General features: G+C 38.8%; 1 protein-coding gene across 6 annotated transcripts in view; it reads left to right on the plus strand.

The window, feature by feature from the left end:
* Positions 1-15,203, plus strand: part of B3GALT1 (beta-1,3-galactosyltransferase 1) — a 321,146-nt gene extending 305,943 nt beyond the window's left edge. For 5 of the 6 annotated variants that reach the window (XM_014732518.3, XM_070241163.1, XM_070241162.1 and 2 more), the window contains one exon: positions 10,255-15,203. In XM_014732518.3, coding sequence (XP_014588004.1) covers positions 10,484-11,464 — 981 coding nt within the window. In that variant the 5' untranslated portion in view covers positions 10,255-10,483 and the 3' untranslated portion in view covers positions 11,465-15,203. Of the gene's footprint in view, positions 1-7,917; positions 8,278-10,254 lie in introns of those variants that run through there. The other variant, XM_023623084.2, reaches the window with a different exon arrangement.
* Positions 15,204-18,313: the final 3,110 nt, after the last annotated feature.

Genomic DNA, 18,313 nt, shown 5'->3' on the forward strand with positions numbered 1-18,313 from the left:
AGGTGCCATGCTGATAGATTGCAAGAGTTAAATGGGTGAGGAAATGGAGAAAAACAGGAGACAGCACTTATTTAGGGGTTCTGAATGTGAAATAACCTATGACAATAATTGAAAGTGATACCAGGGTCAAGAGAAGGTTTTGTTATTAATCTTGTCATTTTCCAACCAAAGGCGGACAAACACTTCTAGAAACAAAGAGGAGCCAATGAAAATGAGAGACTGAAAACGCCAAATGCTATAGAAGAGTCGTTCATCACCTGGGTTGAGAAAACATGGACTAGTGGAAGAATTTCTGATCAGTGAGGATTAATGCAATTTTAAAACTAAGAGAGATTTTTAGAGGGGAAAAAATGTTTCCAAAGAGATCTCAATGGCAGAGCTACAACTTGAATGTTTTTCTGTTGACTGTCAATCTTGGGCTTTGTCCAGATAACAAATCTCAGTCTCTTTGATAATGAGACCTTACTCCACAATATTTAAAGGTGCAGGAGTAAGAATAAAGAGATGGACAAAAATGGGGAATTTATGCAGTGGGGAAGAGAGAAGGGAGTAGTGACCCAGGAATGAGAATTGAACTGCAACGTCCTTGGGAGACATTAATATTGAAATCCTTGCCCGTGGAATCCAAGTTAGAGGAGTCCAGTGTAGCCTCAAATGGATTCAAGAGCTATGTAAGGTGGATTGTAGTAAAGAGTTCAAGGCACAGTAGGACGAAAACTGGCAGGCTGGGTCTCTAACCATTGGGAAAATAAGAATCTTTAGCAGAAAGGAAGTTGTATAAAGAAGGCACTGTGTAGAAATAGAAATCTCTAGCATAATATAGTGTCTGGTGAGGGTGAAGTCAAGCAAGTGTTTGATGAATAATGGTGCTGGGGACTGGCAGAAGTAAGGACTGTGAAGAACCAACGTAGATGACTGAGGATGAGAATGAAACAAAGAGCAGCATTTTCATCTGTTTGGCTAGTAGGTGCTGACTTAAGAAAATTATACACAAAACCACAGATTTCAGAAACAAAAGGACATGGTTGAAAAGCTACTCTACAAATAAAACTGTCATTGACACCCAGACTTCCTTTTGGGTGCCTTTCTAGAACAAGTCATAAAGCCGATTCTAACGCTGAAAATTGATAAGTCCTTTAGCTAAATGATGAAACAATGATAGACTGGATAATACTACATTTCAGGTAGGTTCTATTACAACCTTGACAAGCCTAGGAAGAAAAAATTGATGAATATTATATTGGCTTTGTCTTAAACATCTGTAAAATGAGCATGTTGTAGCCATCGCGGGCTATCTTAGTGTACCTAGAAAGTTAAAAGTTATATTTGAAAAAACTCTAATTCTACATCACATTAGTGTTAATAACAGTCATAATGACCTTTCCTCTAACTTATGCACCCTCTTTTTTTATGGAAGTGCAGGACCTTTTCATATAGGCATTATAAAATGAAATTAAAACTTCTTATGAAGACAGTCAACTGGAAATGCCAAGCTTTTTCTTTTCCTTTTGAGTAACAGCCAAGTAAGAAAACTCCTTTAGCACCAATTAATCAAGATGCATTGACTGATCATTGCTCATGACACATTTTATAGGCACTTCTCTCTGGATTTGTCTTTATTTATCATGTTTATATTAATAATAATACTTTTCATTCATGTAGCACTATTCAGCTTACAAAGTATTTTCAAATACAGTATCTTATTTGATCTTCACAATGACCCTACAAACTACGTCCAGATGTTATCACTCTCACTTTAGAGAGGGAGAAACAAAAGCAGAGAGGTGGCCAGTGTTCAGAGCTGATGACTTAAAATCTGAAAGTTGAATCCAGGTCCTCCGAGGCCATAAGATTGACTGCCTACAAAATACTTTCCACTGACAGCAGCTACACAAAATTATTTTTGGCTATTTTGTATTCCAATAAATTGATGTTGTATCAAGGGGCATTTGAGTTAGAAAAGCAAAATAAAATTGCAAATTGTTTTCCATATGTTATCAGTTGTCTCATGGTAGACTAATATCATTCTTTGAAATATCGCCTAGAATAATATTACTTCTCTGTGATGGGCTGTCTAAGAAATATCTCCTTAGACTTTGTAAATTTTAGACAGTAAATATTATAACATCTTTCTGGTTTCTAAAAATATCCATTTATATCAGCTTCCCCCCAAAATAATGGGCTAAATGAATACTCTTTTTGATATCACATGGCTCATCATTTTTAAATTCTCCCAGCTGCTGTTTATATTAGTAGGACACCATTCCTCTCATCCTCTTCCACATCTGTAATAAAACATCCTGCTGTTTCCTTTCCCAGTGGAGAAGCCTTACCCAAGGCCCACCGTATAGCCAGGCTCCCAGGCTCCCAGGCTCCTATGATTAAATAAGTAATGGCTTTAAAAACGGGTCTCATATAAGGCAGTCAAGTCACAATATCCATCACTGCAAAGGAAGTATTTATTTAAAATAATGAGATATTCTCATTTTCGTTTTTCCCTGAGAGGACTGTAGCGATGTTTAAAAATTCTCTGAATTCTGGAACTAGGGCAACACATTGGTTTGAAGAAAGCGATAATCTTCCCTTCTAATTTGAAGTGCGCTTCTTCTGCAGTGAAATAGAGTCTAGCTTTCAGAAGAGCAAGAGCCCTAAGCCCGCACAAAGGCATCCTCATCCCAACCCCTGCTCTTCCACATTGGCCCCATTCTTCTGAATGCAAGGATTTATAAAGTCCTTTTCAATAGATTTCAAGCTATATTGAACTAAAAAGAAAAAGGCTTAAATAATTTTTTCCAGATTTGGGAGGGAAATGATTTCAACTGCCGTGTCATGATGAATATTACCTTTTGCTTTCCACCACTTCCTCGTTGCAAGTGATCTGTTCAGTGAGCTCAGTTATGGGGTCTCTTTGAAAAGATTCATAATTAAATTTTTAAAGGAACAAATTAGCTCTTTGTCTTTCTGAGGCAGAGAAGTCAGAACACTTACTGCTATGAGCATTCAGGGATTTCGACTTCTGTGCGATGGTGCCTTCCATGGCCAATGAGGCTCACTTCAAGGAAACGCTAGGAGAAAAAGCCAGCCCTCTGTGATTTGAAGAGATAATAAGTTAACAAGCTGTATAACATAATGACTTATGAAATTCTTCCTTCAAGGACCATTATCTAGTGTTAACAGCACTGTATTTCTTCCTCTCCTGTGCTTATTTAGAGCATAATTACAAAAGTGAGAGGAAGGAACAGTTGGACATAAGGGTAACCACTCACCAAATTAATACACCCGAGTAGAATCTCTGGCCTTTGGGGCTTGTTTATCAATTAGTTCTGTTGTGGTCTGAGTTCCTGTATTCCCCCACAGAATGAGGATTCTTTGATTTCACCGATACACCAGCTCTGAGGAAAGTTACTTGAGATCACAACATTTTTCAGGTAGGATCTCTTTTACCCTACTCAATATCCTGATGGACTATACAGCTAGCTGCTCATCCATTTCAAGAGCCATTCATAAGCACCACTAGTTAGCCCTTTATTTCTCTCTGTCTTTTCCGAATCTCTGTCTTCTTTACATTCCTCTCTTTTAACTGGTTAAAATCAGACATTTTTTCAACTGGTTTCTCCTTCTGCACCATGTTTTTAAAGTTATTATGTGGATTTTAATGTTAAAACCACTTCTGTAGTGCCATATGATCTCTGAATATTCAAAACTGGCTCCGAATAATGGAAATGCTGGCAATTTGAGGTGACACAGGAGAATTACCCTTATTTTCCAGAAATGGAGGAGTCAGTATCTCAAGAACTGTTGGCCCCAACTTTTGGAAAATGTGCCGCAGTCCTGACTTATCTTTCTCAACTAATTAGAGCTTTTAAGGGGGTCAAAGGAAAGAGAAAGTGGCAGGTGCAGAGTACTGCTTACAACTATACATATTCTTCACCTAGTCTTAAAAAATAATCTGAACTAGTTCTTTTTTTAATCTAAAAATAAACCAAACTTTGTGTCCCTTTTCACTTTCATTTTCTTTCTTCTTTGAATGCTAGTTACAAACTAAAAGTTGATTTACCAAAACCCAAGAATTTACCTACTCAAATCAGGAAAATAAAATGTGAAGGAGTGAAGTCTTGTAGAGCAAAATATTTCATCTTGTTGCTACCCAGGAAAGTAGGTATTATGGGTGGAATTGTGTCCCCAAAATATGTTGAAGTCCTAACCCCAATACATCAGAATGTGACCTTATTTGGAAAAAGGGTGTTCACAGAGGTAATCAAGTTAAAATGAAGTCGTTAGGGTAGGCCTTAATCTCATATGACTGATGTCCTTATAAAAAGGAGAAATTTGGACATAGAGACACACACAGGGGGAACACCAAGTGAAGATGAAGGCAGAGATCTGGGTGATGCATCTACAAACCAGGAGCACCAAAGATTGCCAGCAAACCACCAGAAGCTGGGGGAGAAGCATGAGATAGAGTCTCCCTCACAGCCCTGCCAACTTCTTCTCAGACATCTAGACTTCAGAACTGTGAGACAATAAGTTTATGTTGTTTAAGCTACCCAGTTTGTGGTACTCTGTTACAGCAGCCCTCGGAAACTAGTACAGCAGATAACCTATGTCTCTAGAAGCTGAGGGCATTTGCAAGAGTGGGCGGAATGGCCACAGTGGGAAACACGAAGCCAAGAAGATCCAAAAGACCAGGGAGGAGCAGGGGTCAAAAGCTAAAATGATGCTCCTAATGAAGCATTAATCCCAAAAAGCCAAGCAAAGAAACAAAAACTTAGTAAAAGAGTCAAAGACTGAACCGGAAATCACAAGGCATTCTGTTCTCAGCTCAAATGTCCCCCCATCGAGAGTGGCCAATTTATCTAAAGTATCCCCCCGCCCCTTCCCACCTCTGTTCATTCTCTATCCCATTGCCCCACTTTATTTACATAACAGCAGTTAGAACTACCTGAAATTATTTTTGCGTTCATTTATCATATGTTTATCTTCTGCCCCCCTCTCCCAGAAAGTAAGCTCCCCATCTGTCTGATCTGCTTGCAACAGGTGGTAAGACTGGCCCAGCATCTAACAGGTGTTCAGTGCCTCTTTGATGAACAAATGAAGTAGATTTGAAAATCCAAGGGAAATCAGAACTTGGAGATATATTCCTTGAGACACTAGGGAGTGGAAGCTGGCCATTTGCTGGGGCCCCTTGCAGCCTTGCCCATAGGGTTTAGGGAAGTTGGAATGATTGCCAAGGCAACTAGGTGGCAAGCAAGGTGTAGGGAGTCAGTGTTGACTTGTACCTGCTTGAACCATGATGGAGAAGGACATGCACTTGGCACCCTCAATTATGCACAGTTCACCCAAGAGGCACTACCCACTTGCTCCTAGGACTTACCTCTGGCGATACAACAGAAGAACTTTAGCAAATTTAGGGGCTTTTTTTAAAAAATAAATTACTCATAATAACAGACTATCTGCCATGCAGTTTCTAGGAGAAACATGTTCTTCTTAAATTGAAAATTCTGCCCCGTTAACTTCCTGAAGGTGAAGGTGGCGGTGGCTAGTTATGGAAGGAGGCTGCGAATAAGGTAATCTGCGACACAGCAAGGCCTCCGGGGGAAGAATCTTTCAAGAGTTCTAGTTGAATGTTTCTATTTGGAGGGATTTGTATTTAATGGATGACAATTTAATGTGTCATCAGTGTCTGTGGTTGTGGTAGGGCTGCTAAAAGGAATGACAAATGTTATAAGGGCAACTTTCTATTTTACTGATACATTAATGTCTGTTAAGCAGGATTTTTTTTTTCATCTTGTAAAACTGAAAGAACCCTCCAGAGGATTCTGCTTTGTGACACTCAGCTCCTTCCCCAGGACTTTGAGCTAACTTATTTTCTTTGCTTTTCTGCGGGCTTTTGGCTTTGAGTTTTCCAGAAACAAAACAGAATTCTCTACCAGGAAAATTTGTACAGTGTAGTCACTAAACCAAAAACTGACAACAAACCTGTATATTTAGAACTGATGGACATATGTGCTCTGGATCCCGAATCATGAACTCATGAACTGATAGAATCTCCTCGTCCCCATTAGAACTGGCTCTTTGTATCAAAATACCACCTACCTGTTTAGCATCCTTCCCCAGAAACTCAAACAGTTGGTGATGACCACTAATACCCATAATGTATTTAGAGATAAAGCAAATGTTGTTTTTAACCCTTATTTTATACTTAAGCTTACTGAGGCACAGATGGCTGCATAGCAAGTTAGGACTACTCAAGGAGTAAAACATGGACATCTGGCCCATTATCAACTACTTCATCCAAAATATTTGAAATTACTCTTTAGGGCTAACTGCACCGTGCTGCTCTCTCTTGCCTTTACTTACATTAGAATTTCTGGTCCAGAGGCGTAATTTTGTGCTTGTTTGGTTGTAAACAAAAAGGATGTTTTTGCTTTAGCTCTGCCTTATCTTCGGCCGCTCTTCAGATTCTAGCCTGATTCTTTTTGCCTGTTTCAAATCCTCTGTTTTTGTTGGTGATAATTTTACTAGTGACCAAAATGTAATACTGTGCCTACTTTTGTTCTCAATTCTGAAAAAGAAAAGTCAATAGAGTCATTTTTTTCAGCATATGAGTGTGAGTGTGTATGTGTGAGTGTGAATGTGTGTATGAGTGTACGAGTGCATGTGTGTGAGTGTGTAAGTGTGTGTGTGTGTTTCCGGACTTTAGAGAAAGGGAACTGTAAAGTGTTTCTGAACCTCAACAGTTGCAGCTCTCCCCTCTCTGCCCCCAGCATCTTCAAACTTCAATATGCTCTTTGCAAATCATTTTTTCATGATCAATGATCCCCACAGAATTCATGTAGTGCGATGTGTAGCAAACTAGAATGAACTTGAAAACAATTCAAGTAGTGGTTACACATCTAAGAAAATAAACATCTGGGTCCCTGGGAGAATAGCAGCCTGAGACGCTCCCTGCCTCCCTGGGCTTTCCCATGCAAGACTTTGCCTGTTGTCCTAAAAGGCCTTGGGAAGCTTGGGACGACTACTTACCTAGTCACTCACTAGCTGTGTGATGTTGAGCAAGCTACTTAATATCTCTGAGTTTCCATTCTCTCATCTGTAAAATGGAGAAAATGCCTCTCATAACACTGTAAGGAATGAGCTCTATAAAATACATGGCATAGAATACTGCATGCAGCACAGTGCCTGGTGCACTATACACGTTTTAAAATGAGCCCTATAGTAACAATGGTGAGAAGCATCATGTTTGTTAGCTGTCTAGGAAAGAATGCTCATTCTTCCAAGAAAAGTGTTTATAAATACATACTTTACTCATGTTCTCCCCTATTTCTCTTATATTTCTTCCTCTTTTAGCTCTTTCTAAATCTCCCAGGTACCTGTGTTTATGAAGTCCCTTCCCCCAGAAAATCATACTGAAAATCATCAGATAAAACAAATTTTCACTTACTCTTTTGGGGCATAGAGCCGTGAGAGAAAGAAATCCTTGATACAGAAGAGTGAATTGCTATTGAAATCAGTGGACAGGACTCCGGGAAGGAAAATCCTCACTTACAATCTTTAGCTTGCATAGATGGGTAACCAGCTACTCAGGTCCGAACAGTTTCTGAGAGCCATCCGCCATCTGATCTCTGCCTATCTCGATAGCCCCAAACCTCACCAACACCACCGTCCTCCGCATCACCCTGTCCTCTTCCTTTGCTCCACTATTTGCAGTCCTAGCACACACCATGCTCTCTCATTTTATGCCTTTGCATATGCTGTTGCCTCTGCTGGAGTGCCCAACCCTCATCCAGATAATTCCTAGTTGTCCTTGATGACTCAACGTAGATAACTTTTCTACACTTTCCACGGCATCCTCCCCAAGGCAACCTCATTGTTTTGTTTTGTTTTGTTTTGTTTTTTTAATTTTTTTTTTTAAAGATTTTATTTTTTCCTTTTTCTCCCCAAAGCCCCTCCGGTACATAGTTGTATATTCTTCGTTGTGGGTCCTTCTAGTTGTAGCATGTGGGACGCTGCCTCAGCGTGGCCTGATGAGCTGTGCCATGTCCGCGCCCAGGATTCGAACCAAGGAAACACTGGGCCGCCTGCAGCGGAGCGCGCGAACTTAACCACTCGACCACTGGGCCAGCCCCAACCTCATTGTTTTACTGTGAGATGACATGGAGGAGTGGGATCCACATTGCAGTGTGTGGAATTGTGCCCTTTGGAGCTGTACTGTGCACAGTCTGCGAGACTATACCTGCTTCTCCTCTACCCTGTCTACCAGCCCACCTCTCCTAGGTACTCCAACAGCCTCATGATGAAAATTTTATCCCACTGTTTTAATCATTTACTTGAAGTCTTTACTTCTAGACTGAGTTCCTTGAGGAGGAATACAGGTTCTATTTCTGTTTTTCCAATACTTTGCATACACCATTAATCCTCTATTAATAGCCTGATTAGTGGATCCAGAAGAGAACTTGACAGGTGCCTCTTCCAGGTGACACATTTTGGGAGTCCCTTAACAGCTTAGTAATAGGTGGCTCACAATTTAGCAGGAAAGTATGAAAAGAGAGAAGGGCTATCTGATGATAAAGGTAGGCTTATAAGAATCAGATGCTAGGCTAGGACAATAGTGGAGAAAGTTTGGTTTCCAGTACCATCTTGAGACTCACTCACATCCCTTTGGAATTCAAACAGAGTCAATGTCTGTATATCCCAAGTTGGGAAGCCCTTTTCTGAACTCTCTGTTGCTCATTTCTCTCACTTCCTTTTGCCTACTGTTTGAAGTTTCAAAGCTTGCTGCACATCACAGCCTCCATTTTGTCAACTTTGGTGCACCTTAGAGCACCAAATTTCCTCCAGGAGGCCAAGGATACTGGAGCCTATATTTCAAGAGTATTTATTCTGGGTTGGACAAAGCCCAACTATGCCTAGAGTCATGCTGCTTGAAGCCATTCTAATATTCCTTTAGTTAGAACCGTAACCACACTGAGTTATTGCTGGTGTCATATAGATCATATATTCACAGTCCACTCCTGGTTTAGACAAGAGGATGTGTATTATCTCTGCTGTTGCCCATGATGTCTTTTCATTTCATTATGACCATTGTGCTTAGGAGCATGACTTTCAATCTATAATCTCAGTTAAACTCTTTAAACACAGTTTGTACATTTAAGCACATAGTTTTCTTTGAAGTAGGCTTTGTCACGATTGATATCCATTATCTGCTATCTCTGTCTTCCGGGACTACCACATTTTGCTGTAAGTAGAAAGGAAGAGACCATTTTTTCTATGAATGGACTTCATAACCTGGCATATATTTTTAACTGGCATGATAGCAGCTGAAGCTCTAGAGAGGATTAGGGTTCCAAAGGACAACTTTTTAACTTGAACACCAGTTCAAGTGCTCTGTCACATCTTCATTGAATTTGTGGCCCCCAAGCTCTCTTTTTATACTCCTGCTATGTTTATAGGCAAATGTAACTAAGTAAAAAGAATTAAAAGGGGGTAGTATAATTTCATCAAGGGACTATAAGGGTGAATTGTTGAAAACCACAAACAGCAATACCATTTAGATTAATTCCAAAATGAATGTTGGAAGCTGTCTGAAAAGATGCTCAGGGATGGTCTCCATACCTGAAGGGTAAGAATATTTTCCATATGAAGCCTCATAGAGAACTGAGAATCAGGAACCAACCTTTGTAAGAGCCAAAGTAAGGAAAATGTGAGGAAAAGTTGGGAATTACTTCTAAGTCAGAGCCAAGAGAGACAATTTTAGCAGAGATTTTCCAGTGGGGATCGACCCTTTTTCAAATACAGTGCTAGAGACAGCAAAGAGCTGTTGAGAAGTGGTTACTTCCCCAGTCAAGCAAACAAAAACCTAGACTTGGAAAAATGGAAAAGAGAGATGAGGCCACACGTGAGACTTTTCTGCTTAAAAGAAAACTTCAGTGTCAGAAAGAATTTAATTGCAAAGAAGGCCTCTTGTAGAGACGGGGAAACGTTTTAAAATTCCTAATGCTCAGTTTACTTCATATTCACCTAGAGTGTATAATCTAAATACTTGTTAATTGGGTATAAATATACATAAACAACTTCTATTAAGGGCAGAAAAGAGAGGCTGGTTATGTCAGGAAGTTTTCAATACTGATGGAAATGAATGATTATGTTTATTTTAGTCATGGCGGGTAATTCTTATACCCTTATTTTGTTTATTTGAGGATGTAAAATTACTAAATAAATCTGAACGACAACTGTACTTCATTGATTTTGCAGAATTAAGAGGAAGACTTATGAGGCATGGAATCTTCCATTGGGTTTGGAAGAAAGTAGACTGAATGCAGAGATGCCAGACTGCCACTAAAACCCACGGACAATTCTGCACTCACATTTCTCTATCGAACTTTAAGATTTGTTAGTAATATGCTGCCTTTGCAAGATGAAAAGAAACTAATGCCAAGCAGGCATATTCTTCAATATTTGGAATAGACGTGCTTTCAAGATCATGGCTTCAAAGGTCTCCTGTTTGTATGTTTTGACAGTTGTGTGCTGGGCCAGCGCTCTCTGGTACTTGAGTGTAACTCGTCCGACTTCCTCCTACACTGGCACCAAGCCATTCAGCCACCTAACAGTTGCCAGGAAAAACTTCACGTTTGGCAATATAAGAACTCGACCTATAAACCCACATTCTTTTGAATTTCTCATAAATGAACCCAACAAGTGTGAGAAAAATGTTCCTTTTCTTGTTATCCTCATCAGCACCACCCACAAAGAATTCGATGCCCGCCAGGCAATACGAGAGACCTGGGGGGATGAGAACAACTTCAAAGGGATCAAGATAGCCACCCTCTTCCTCCTGGGCAAGAATGCTGATCCTGTCCTCAATCAGATGGTGGAGCAAGAGAGCCAAATCTTCCACGATATTATCGTGGAGGACTTCATTGACTCCTACCATAACCTTACCCTCAAAACATTAATGGGGATGAGATGGGTGGCCACTTTTTGTTCAAAAGCCAAATATGTCATGAAAACAGACAGTGACATTTTTGTAAACATGGACAACCTTATTTATAAACTACTAAAACCCTCCACCAAGCCAAGAAGAAGGTATTTTACTGGCTATGTCATCAATGGAGGGCCAATCCGGGACGTCCGCAGTAAATGGTATATGCCCAGGGATTTGTACCCTGACAGTAACTACCCACCATTCTGTTCGGGGACTGGCTATATCTTTTCAGCTGATGTGGCTGAACTCATTTACAAGACCTCACTCCACACAAGGCTGCTTCACCTTGAAGATGTGTATGTGGGACTGTGTCTTCGAAAACTGGGCATACACCCTTTCCAGAACAGTGGCTTCAATCACTGGAAAATGGCCTACAGTTTGTGTAGGTATCGCCGAGTTATCACCGTGCATCAGATCTCTCCAGAAGAAATGCACAGAATCTGGAATGACATGTCAAGCAAGAAACATCTCAGATGTTAGAATTTTTACTGATGTAAATACGTTTGTTTTCTTTTTTAAGAAATGGGGCCTAGGGTGTTGGTATTTTACAAGCGTCACCAGTGGATATGAACTGGTGAAGGGGTTTTGTAAAAAGTTTTCTTCTTTCCCCTCCTAGTTCCTTTCTTGGATTATCAATTTGCAAACATTAGGCTCTGGTCAGAGAAACAATACCTGAGTTAGAAGGGCCAGATTTCATTCTCAGGTCCTAAGGAATTGCATTTATCCCAAAAAACAACTTCCTAACAACTGCTAGGATTTCCATACTGTGCATCTGAGATAAAAATGTGGTTCTGGGAAACTGAAACTCACGGTAATGTCTTCACATCGTCTCTGCAAAAATAAATAAATAAGTAAATAACGCTTTTTCAAAAACAATTCAGAAATAATGCACTGTCAGGAAGACACACTGGATGTGATTATTAATACTGTGTGTGCTGTTACATTGAATTTTTCCATATATTGCCATGTAATGTGTACAGTATTTGCGATTCCACCAAGAAATGAACTTAGTACTGGCAGGGAGGCTGCAGTTAAATAAATGGAAATTTAAACTTGAGTATCAAATATTCAGTATGTTTGGAAGAAAACTCTGCTTGCTCATCCAAGGATTAAACCTGGTCAGTGGGTGGAATGTATATAAAATGCTACTTAACAAAATAAAAGAGAATTTTTTTTTCTTTTTTGCTCTTTCAGAACAAACAGTACATGGTGCCTCCAAGGAGACTTTGCCAAATATAATCTCACCTGCTCCCTCCATACAATGCCGCTAAGTGCATTTTACATTTTCTGGCTCAGGCGAGCACATGTGTAGAACTAAGTTGGTAGCAGGCCAGAAGAAGAATAAATCACACAGAGAAAATACAAATTTAAATATGCATTATAATTACCATAAGCTTAGCAATAGTATAAGATGCCCCTCCCACACATTTGCAAAGCACGTGAGAAACTCTTTTAAGGGGTACCAATGTTATCAAATGGATTTAGCCCTACAGCTAATAGATGCAATTCTCTGTAACATCCGAAACATCTAAGTATGTCTAGCAGCTATGCTGTTAGGAGTGTTTTACAGGCCTTGTAATTGAGGTTCATGGGAAGGAAGGGTGGGGAAGCCTGGGTTCAGGTTCTGTTGATGCCAACATACTTATTGGGTCGTGAACAGACATCTTAACCTTGCTCTGTTTCAACATATTCATTTATAAAATGGCTGGAAAAAACACCTACCTCACAGGTGCTGTGAGAGAATTGCATTTGCTAAGTATTTCAAGATCCTTAGTTTGAAAGGTGCTACGTAATGCAATGTATCATGCATTATGCTAAATGCTAAAATAATTACATAATTAACAAGGATGGTGATCAGTAGTAGTAACATCATCTTAATATAAAATCTGCCAAAATAAAGATCAAATATGAACTATTAGTGCACCTGATTCTCCTAAGACTGATTTTTCCTTGGATATAAGTTAGATGTTTGGGAAGCTTCCATTTCTCTGTCATTTCTTCCAGTTTCAATGAAGAAGTTATCACTTTAGTGCAATGCCTTGATATCCCAGGATGCTAGAAGTGAAGACAGCTGCCTTCCTTTGGGGAGGAGCCTCTGTCTGGGGTTATAGCACAGTAATTGAAGCACATGCTTTGCAAATGTATCACATCAACTTAGATCTCAAGAAACATTTGATCTGAATTCTCAGTAGAACGTTAAGGACAGGTAGAGCTCGTCCACCTCGATCAGAAGAAGACTAGGCACTCAGCAAACCCACACACTGCACCTCGTCTACCATTCAATTCATTAGAAAACTTGTTTGTTTTCATTCAAAGAAAGCCCCACAACTGAAAGAGTAGACCTTTTCTTTTTTAACCCGACCCTTGGAAGCTCCCCTAGATGTTGATAGCAAACAGGTAGACAAAATGAAGAAGTGGAAGTCATGGCCTATTCTTGAAAACACTGGATCTCTCATCCCCAGCCCCAAGAACCCAATATGAGACAGGCCTTCTCGTCCCTTAATATAGCTTTGTCTTACACTCAGCAGGACTGCTGAATTTGATTAGAAAATAGCATTAGGTAGCCTGGGGAGCAGCACAAGGTGAGCCACTCTCCAATCCCCAACCCTCAACTGCTCTGTGTTCTGATCACTGGGAAAGTCTCATGACTTTGTATTTGGTTCGCCTTTCATTCGTGCAGCCAAATCCAGCCTCTGTTTCATACCACCATCTTGCATCTACTTTATGCTCAGCCAAGCCACCTTCAGTGTCAAGGAATTGCACAGTATAAACATCATACATGTACATTTACAAATTGTTTTATATGTGTGTGTGTGTGTGTGTGTGTGTGTACATTATGAATAGAGCCCTAATCTTAAAAAGGAGCAAAAATCAGAGAATCGAATATCTTAAAGAACTATTTCCTAACTTTTTTTATGCTAGGTAGTGCCCATGTGACAAACATGTAAATATACACCAAAAACTATATGTATATATTTTGAAGGCATTTTTTTTTCTTCTCCTCAACTGTTCGTATAGCTAGAATCTGCTTGCTCTGTAAGATTTTCATCTGCATGGAGCTTGGTGAGGCAAGGCCATTCGTCCAGTGTTTCAATAGACTAAAGCATGTGTGACCTTTGTTTTTTGAACGTTCAAAAAATGTTTAAGTCAAATGATAAGAAAAAGCTCTAATTTTCTACTTTTGTTAACTTTATGATACTGGCAAAATTATGGTTTCAACTATTTGTTGTCATTTTTTTAAAATGTATTATCATTTCTCCGACATAAAATAATGGTTCAGACAATATTGTACCAGGAGTCATTCACACAATTTTTACAAAACCTTCTGACGGTGCCTGCACCTCTTTTGTTCATTGTGCATTGAATAACAAAAGGTATCAACAATCAGTCTCTATAGTCTTAACATTTCTTTTTTAAATTTATTTTTGGAAAAAAAAGTTTTATCTTTGGTGGCTAGTTTGTGTGGCTTTGTGTCTTCTTATATTGGAGCAAATGCCAGTTTCAATATATAATATTGTATTTTTAAGTAGCCAGAATCAAAAAATGAAGATCATTTCGATTTGGATTAAATTCAGAAGAACAAAACCCCTTTGCGTGATATGGGGAAAACAAACTCTTTACAGAGAAGCCAAGGAAGGAGTTTTTCAATCAAATCTCTTCTATCAAAAGACAATGGAATATTTACATAAAACACCTGGGACTCATTTTCTACCTTTCCTAATATGTAGGTTTAGTGGGGGAATTGATTATGTCATTTCTTCTGTAAAGGTGTTGATAGTTTTTATAAGCAACAAGGTAACTTGTGAATGAAAGAAGAAGTAATTGACTAGAAATGCTTGTTGATGATTATTGACCTTTAGGTATATCGTTATATATGAATGATTGTATTTATGTATTTATTTGTCAAAATTGTACATACTATTTCGCCAAATGTAATTGTCTGTAAAAGTGCATTCTCCAGGTTTGTAGTACGATTTAGGGTTACATGGGTTGCCAATCAAGCTGCTAATCAGAACACTATTTTTTGTATCAATGTTATAAAACTGAAAAATGACAAATAGCTGCTGAAGATGTCAGTTTCTTCACCTTCCTCCTGAAATGTAAACTGTTGATTGAAAGCACTATGCTAATGTATAAGCCCATCTGTCATGAGGAAGATTATGGTTCCATAAAGCTGATTTTTTAAACCATTGGGACAAATAAACAGAAGGAGAACACATTTTCCACCTTGCTTCTTTTCTGAAAGAATCTCTTTGGTGAGTTGTGATCATTAAAATTAGTCGATTTCCTGTCATTTGTCATTGACCTTCTCCACAACCTCAATATAGGTAATAATGCAAACCATTCAGAGCTCATCTGCAGGAGCCCAATGTGACTTAACAGTCAACTTAGAGATTATTTGACCTAACAGGCTATGGGGTACTCCAGGATTTAGGAAACAGGTATCTTGCTTGCCCCTTGGCAGCTCCAGGAAAGTCTCTGTGTTAAATTCTATGGGTTAAACATGCCAACAAATTCCAATCCGGAGGGCGTTATATTGATAACATGCGTGGTGAATTAGGACATGCTAAATCTAAGGCAAAACTGTCATTCTTAGGTTTCACCCACATACATCCTTAGCAGTATTGCATACTATTTTAAAGTTTGATAAGATTAGAAAAATGTTAGTCAGCCATTCTTTACAGCAGACGAGTAGATGCTGACTGCTGATGCCTGACTTTCTAAGCAAGAAACTAATAGCTATTTAACAAACAAAAGTTCCTTTTCTTACCATTCCTGATCTAGCTAAATAGGTCTTCACTTTTTAGTGGAGATTTGACTTTGGATTTACTACCCTTTTATCTAGGAATTCCGAAAGGCAAAGTGTGTCAGGTAAGCTGAATATGTGAGTAAACGATGAAAATATGCAATATATGGATTTGTATTCAATGTGACTTCTTAAAAGGACCAACATCAAGAGGAGAGTTCTAAAAATATGTGCCAAGACCAGGAGCATCAGCATCATGTGGGAACTTGTTAGAAATGCAAATTCTTGGGCCCCACCAGAAGCTTGGAGGTGAGGTTCAACAACCTATTTTAATCAACCTTTTGGGTGCTTCTGATGCACACTAAAGAGAACACTGATTAAAGCAGGAGTTGGCAAACTACACTCTGTGAACCACATCTAGCCTGCTGCCCATCAGCTAAGAATGATTTCACGATGAACATTTGCAATGACTCAGTGATGGGGCATGCTAACATTGAACCCCAACTAAGCAAAACATTATCCTAACAGTAAGAATTCCACTTTCTCAGTAGTAGATGTGTATTGCAAAAAAGAAAAAATTGCTCTCAATTATTATTTTGTTAAATTTTTAATTTTGTCAATACAGAAACTGTGGAAATTTGTTGCTTGTTATACAAGTACTTTCATATATCTTCAATTTTGCCTCTTGACCTGCAAAGCTTAAAATATTTATTATCCGGTCCTCTACAGGAAAAGTTTGCCAACCTCTGACTTAGAAAAACAGAGAAACATCTGAAAAAAGGTGCTACCTGCAAAATTCTCCAGCTGTAAATGAGAAGTCACATCAATAAAGAGTACTGGAATTGTCTCCATGCAGCCAGGGAAATGACAATGTAGTCGTGATAATGAATTGCATTAAAAATCAACAGCTGCATATATTTTTAAAACATTTCCTTTTCCTCTCTCAGAGTGATTTTTAAAATTTTTGGAAGCTTATTTCTAATTGTAACAATTACCCAAAGCTTAATTAATATATTGCTTAAAGATGGGTGGGTATTAGACCAAAGAGGGTGGGTTTCATATACAGTAGCTTGATTATCATAATTACAAGCATTCTATTTTCTCATTTACTTAATTGTCATAGCTTTCTGGATGAATTCATCCTGCTGGAAGAGAATTGAATACATTTCTGAGAGGAAAAAAAACCCACAGAAATGGGGTTCTTTAGAAGAGTGATGTATCCCAGAATATAATCCATGTGAGCATGAAAAATTGCCCTCGAGAATATCTCCTTACCTCTTTGCTGGCTAAAATAGGCATTTTTGTGAAATGAAAAAAAAAGAATGAAAAAGTATTATTGATTTAACTACATCTATAATAACACTGGCTCCACTGTCTCTTCAGCCAGAGATGCCTAGTGCTCAAGAAAAATTTTCCATTTAGTTTTCCTTATAGAATCTATTAGTTTGGTACATTATGTCAACTATTTGTTATGCCTCTTGCAATGACCTCAGTCCTCACCTGGAGGGAGCATGGCATGAGAGGTGATTTATTCTCTCTCTGAGGTTTATTCCAGAGCGTTTACTCAGCAGTGGCTGCCCGATATGGCAAGCCGGGCAGAGTTACAAGGAGGGGTTTTGTGATGACGAATATTTTTCAGCAGAGACAAGGATGACCTCACCCAATGAGAGGTGAGGGAACAAAAAACATCAAAGACTTTCTCCCATTGCAAAGCCTTACATTTTTAGTGTCCATTCTTCTCTTTTGTCATTGTCATTGTTGTTTAATCATAACAATAGCCCCTTGAGGTAGACACTGCTCTTATCTCAATTGACAGATTAGGAAACTGAGGCAACAGAGAATTTTGTAATTCACAGGGTGAACTCAGGCCCTCTGGCTCTAATGACTATGTTCTTAACCGCTACAGCACGTTGCCTCTAAAAAGTAAGAACACATACCACACTACCACCACCCCTACACCCACCTCTGTTCCTATGGAACTCAGTGTAACTATTTTAATTTGTTTTCAGATTGGAACTTCCCCCTTTTCCTCCCTTTCTTACTGAGTCATAATTTACATACTTTGAAATCACCCTTTTTAAGTGTTCAGGTCTATGAGTTTTGACAAATGCATACATTCAAGTAGCTACCACCATAATCAAGATATAGAACAGTTCTGTCACCTCCCCCTGACACAATTCTCTCATGCCCTTTTGTAATCAGCCCTCTCCTCCACTCTCTGGCAATCGCTGATCTCTTTGTAAATTTCTATCTTGCATGAGATTTCATTTTATTCAGCTGTTATCATATACAACGTTTAATGTTTAGAAAAATACTCTTTGGATAACTTATTATGACAACTTAATACAAAGAAAAGGAAAAACTTGAAAAGGAAGAGAATAGAAAAAGACAAAAAATCCTAGGAAAATAGTTAAACAACATGAAAGTACAGGTAAAAGATTCAGGAATTTAAAAATAGACCACTATGGATTTGATAATATCCAAATCTAATGAATATTAATAAGAAGTACAAGCCAACAATCTATAACCCCCCTCACTCAGAGGCTGGCCCAACTCACTAGGAACTTTAATAGAGCTTCTAT

This window comes from Equus caballus, chromosome 18 (assembly GCF_041296265.1).
Source record: "Equus caballus isolate H_3958 breed thoroughbred chromosome 18, TB-T2T, whole genome shotgun sequence".
Taxonomy (NCBI): Eukaryota; Metazoa; Chordata; class Mammalia; order Perissodactyla; family Equidae; genus Equus; species Equus caballus.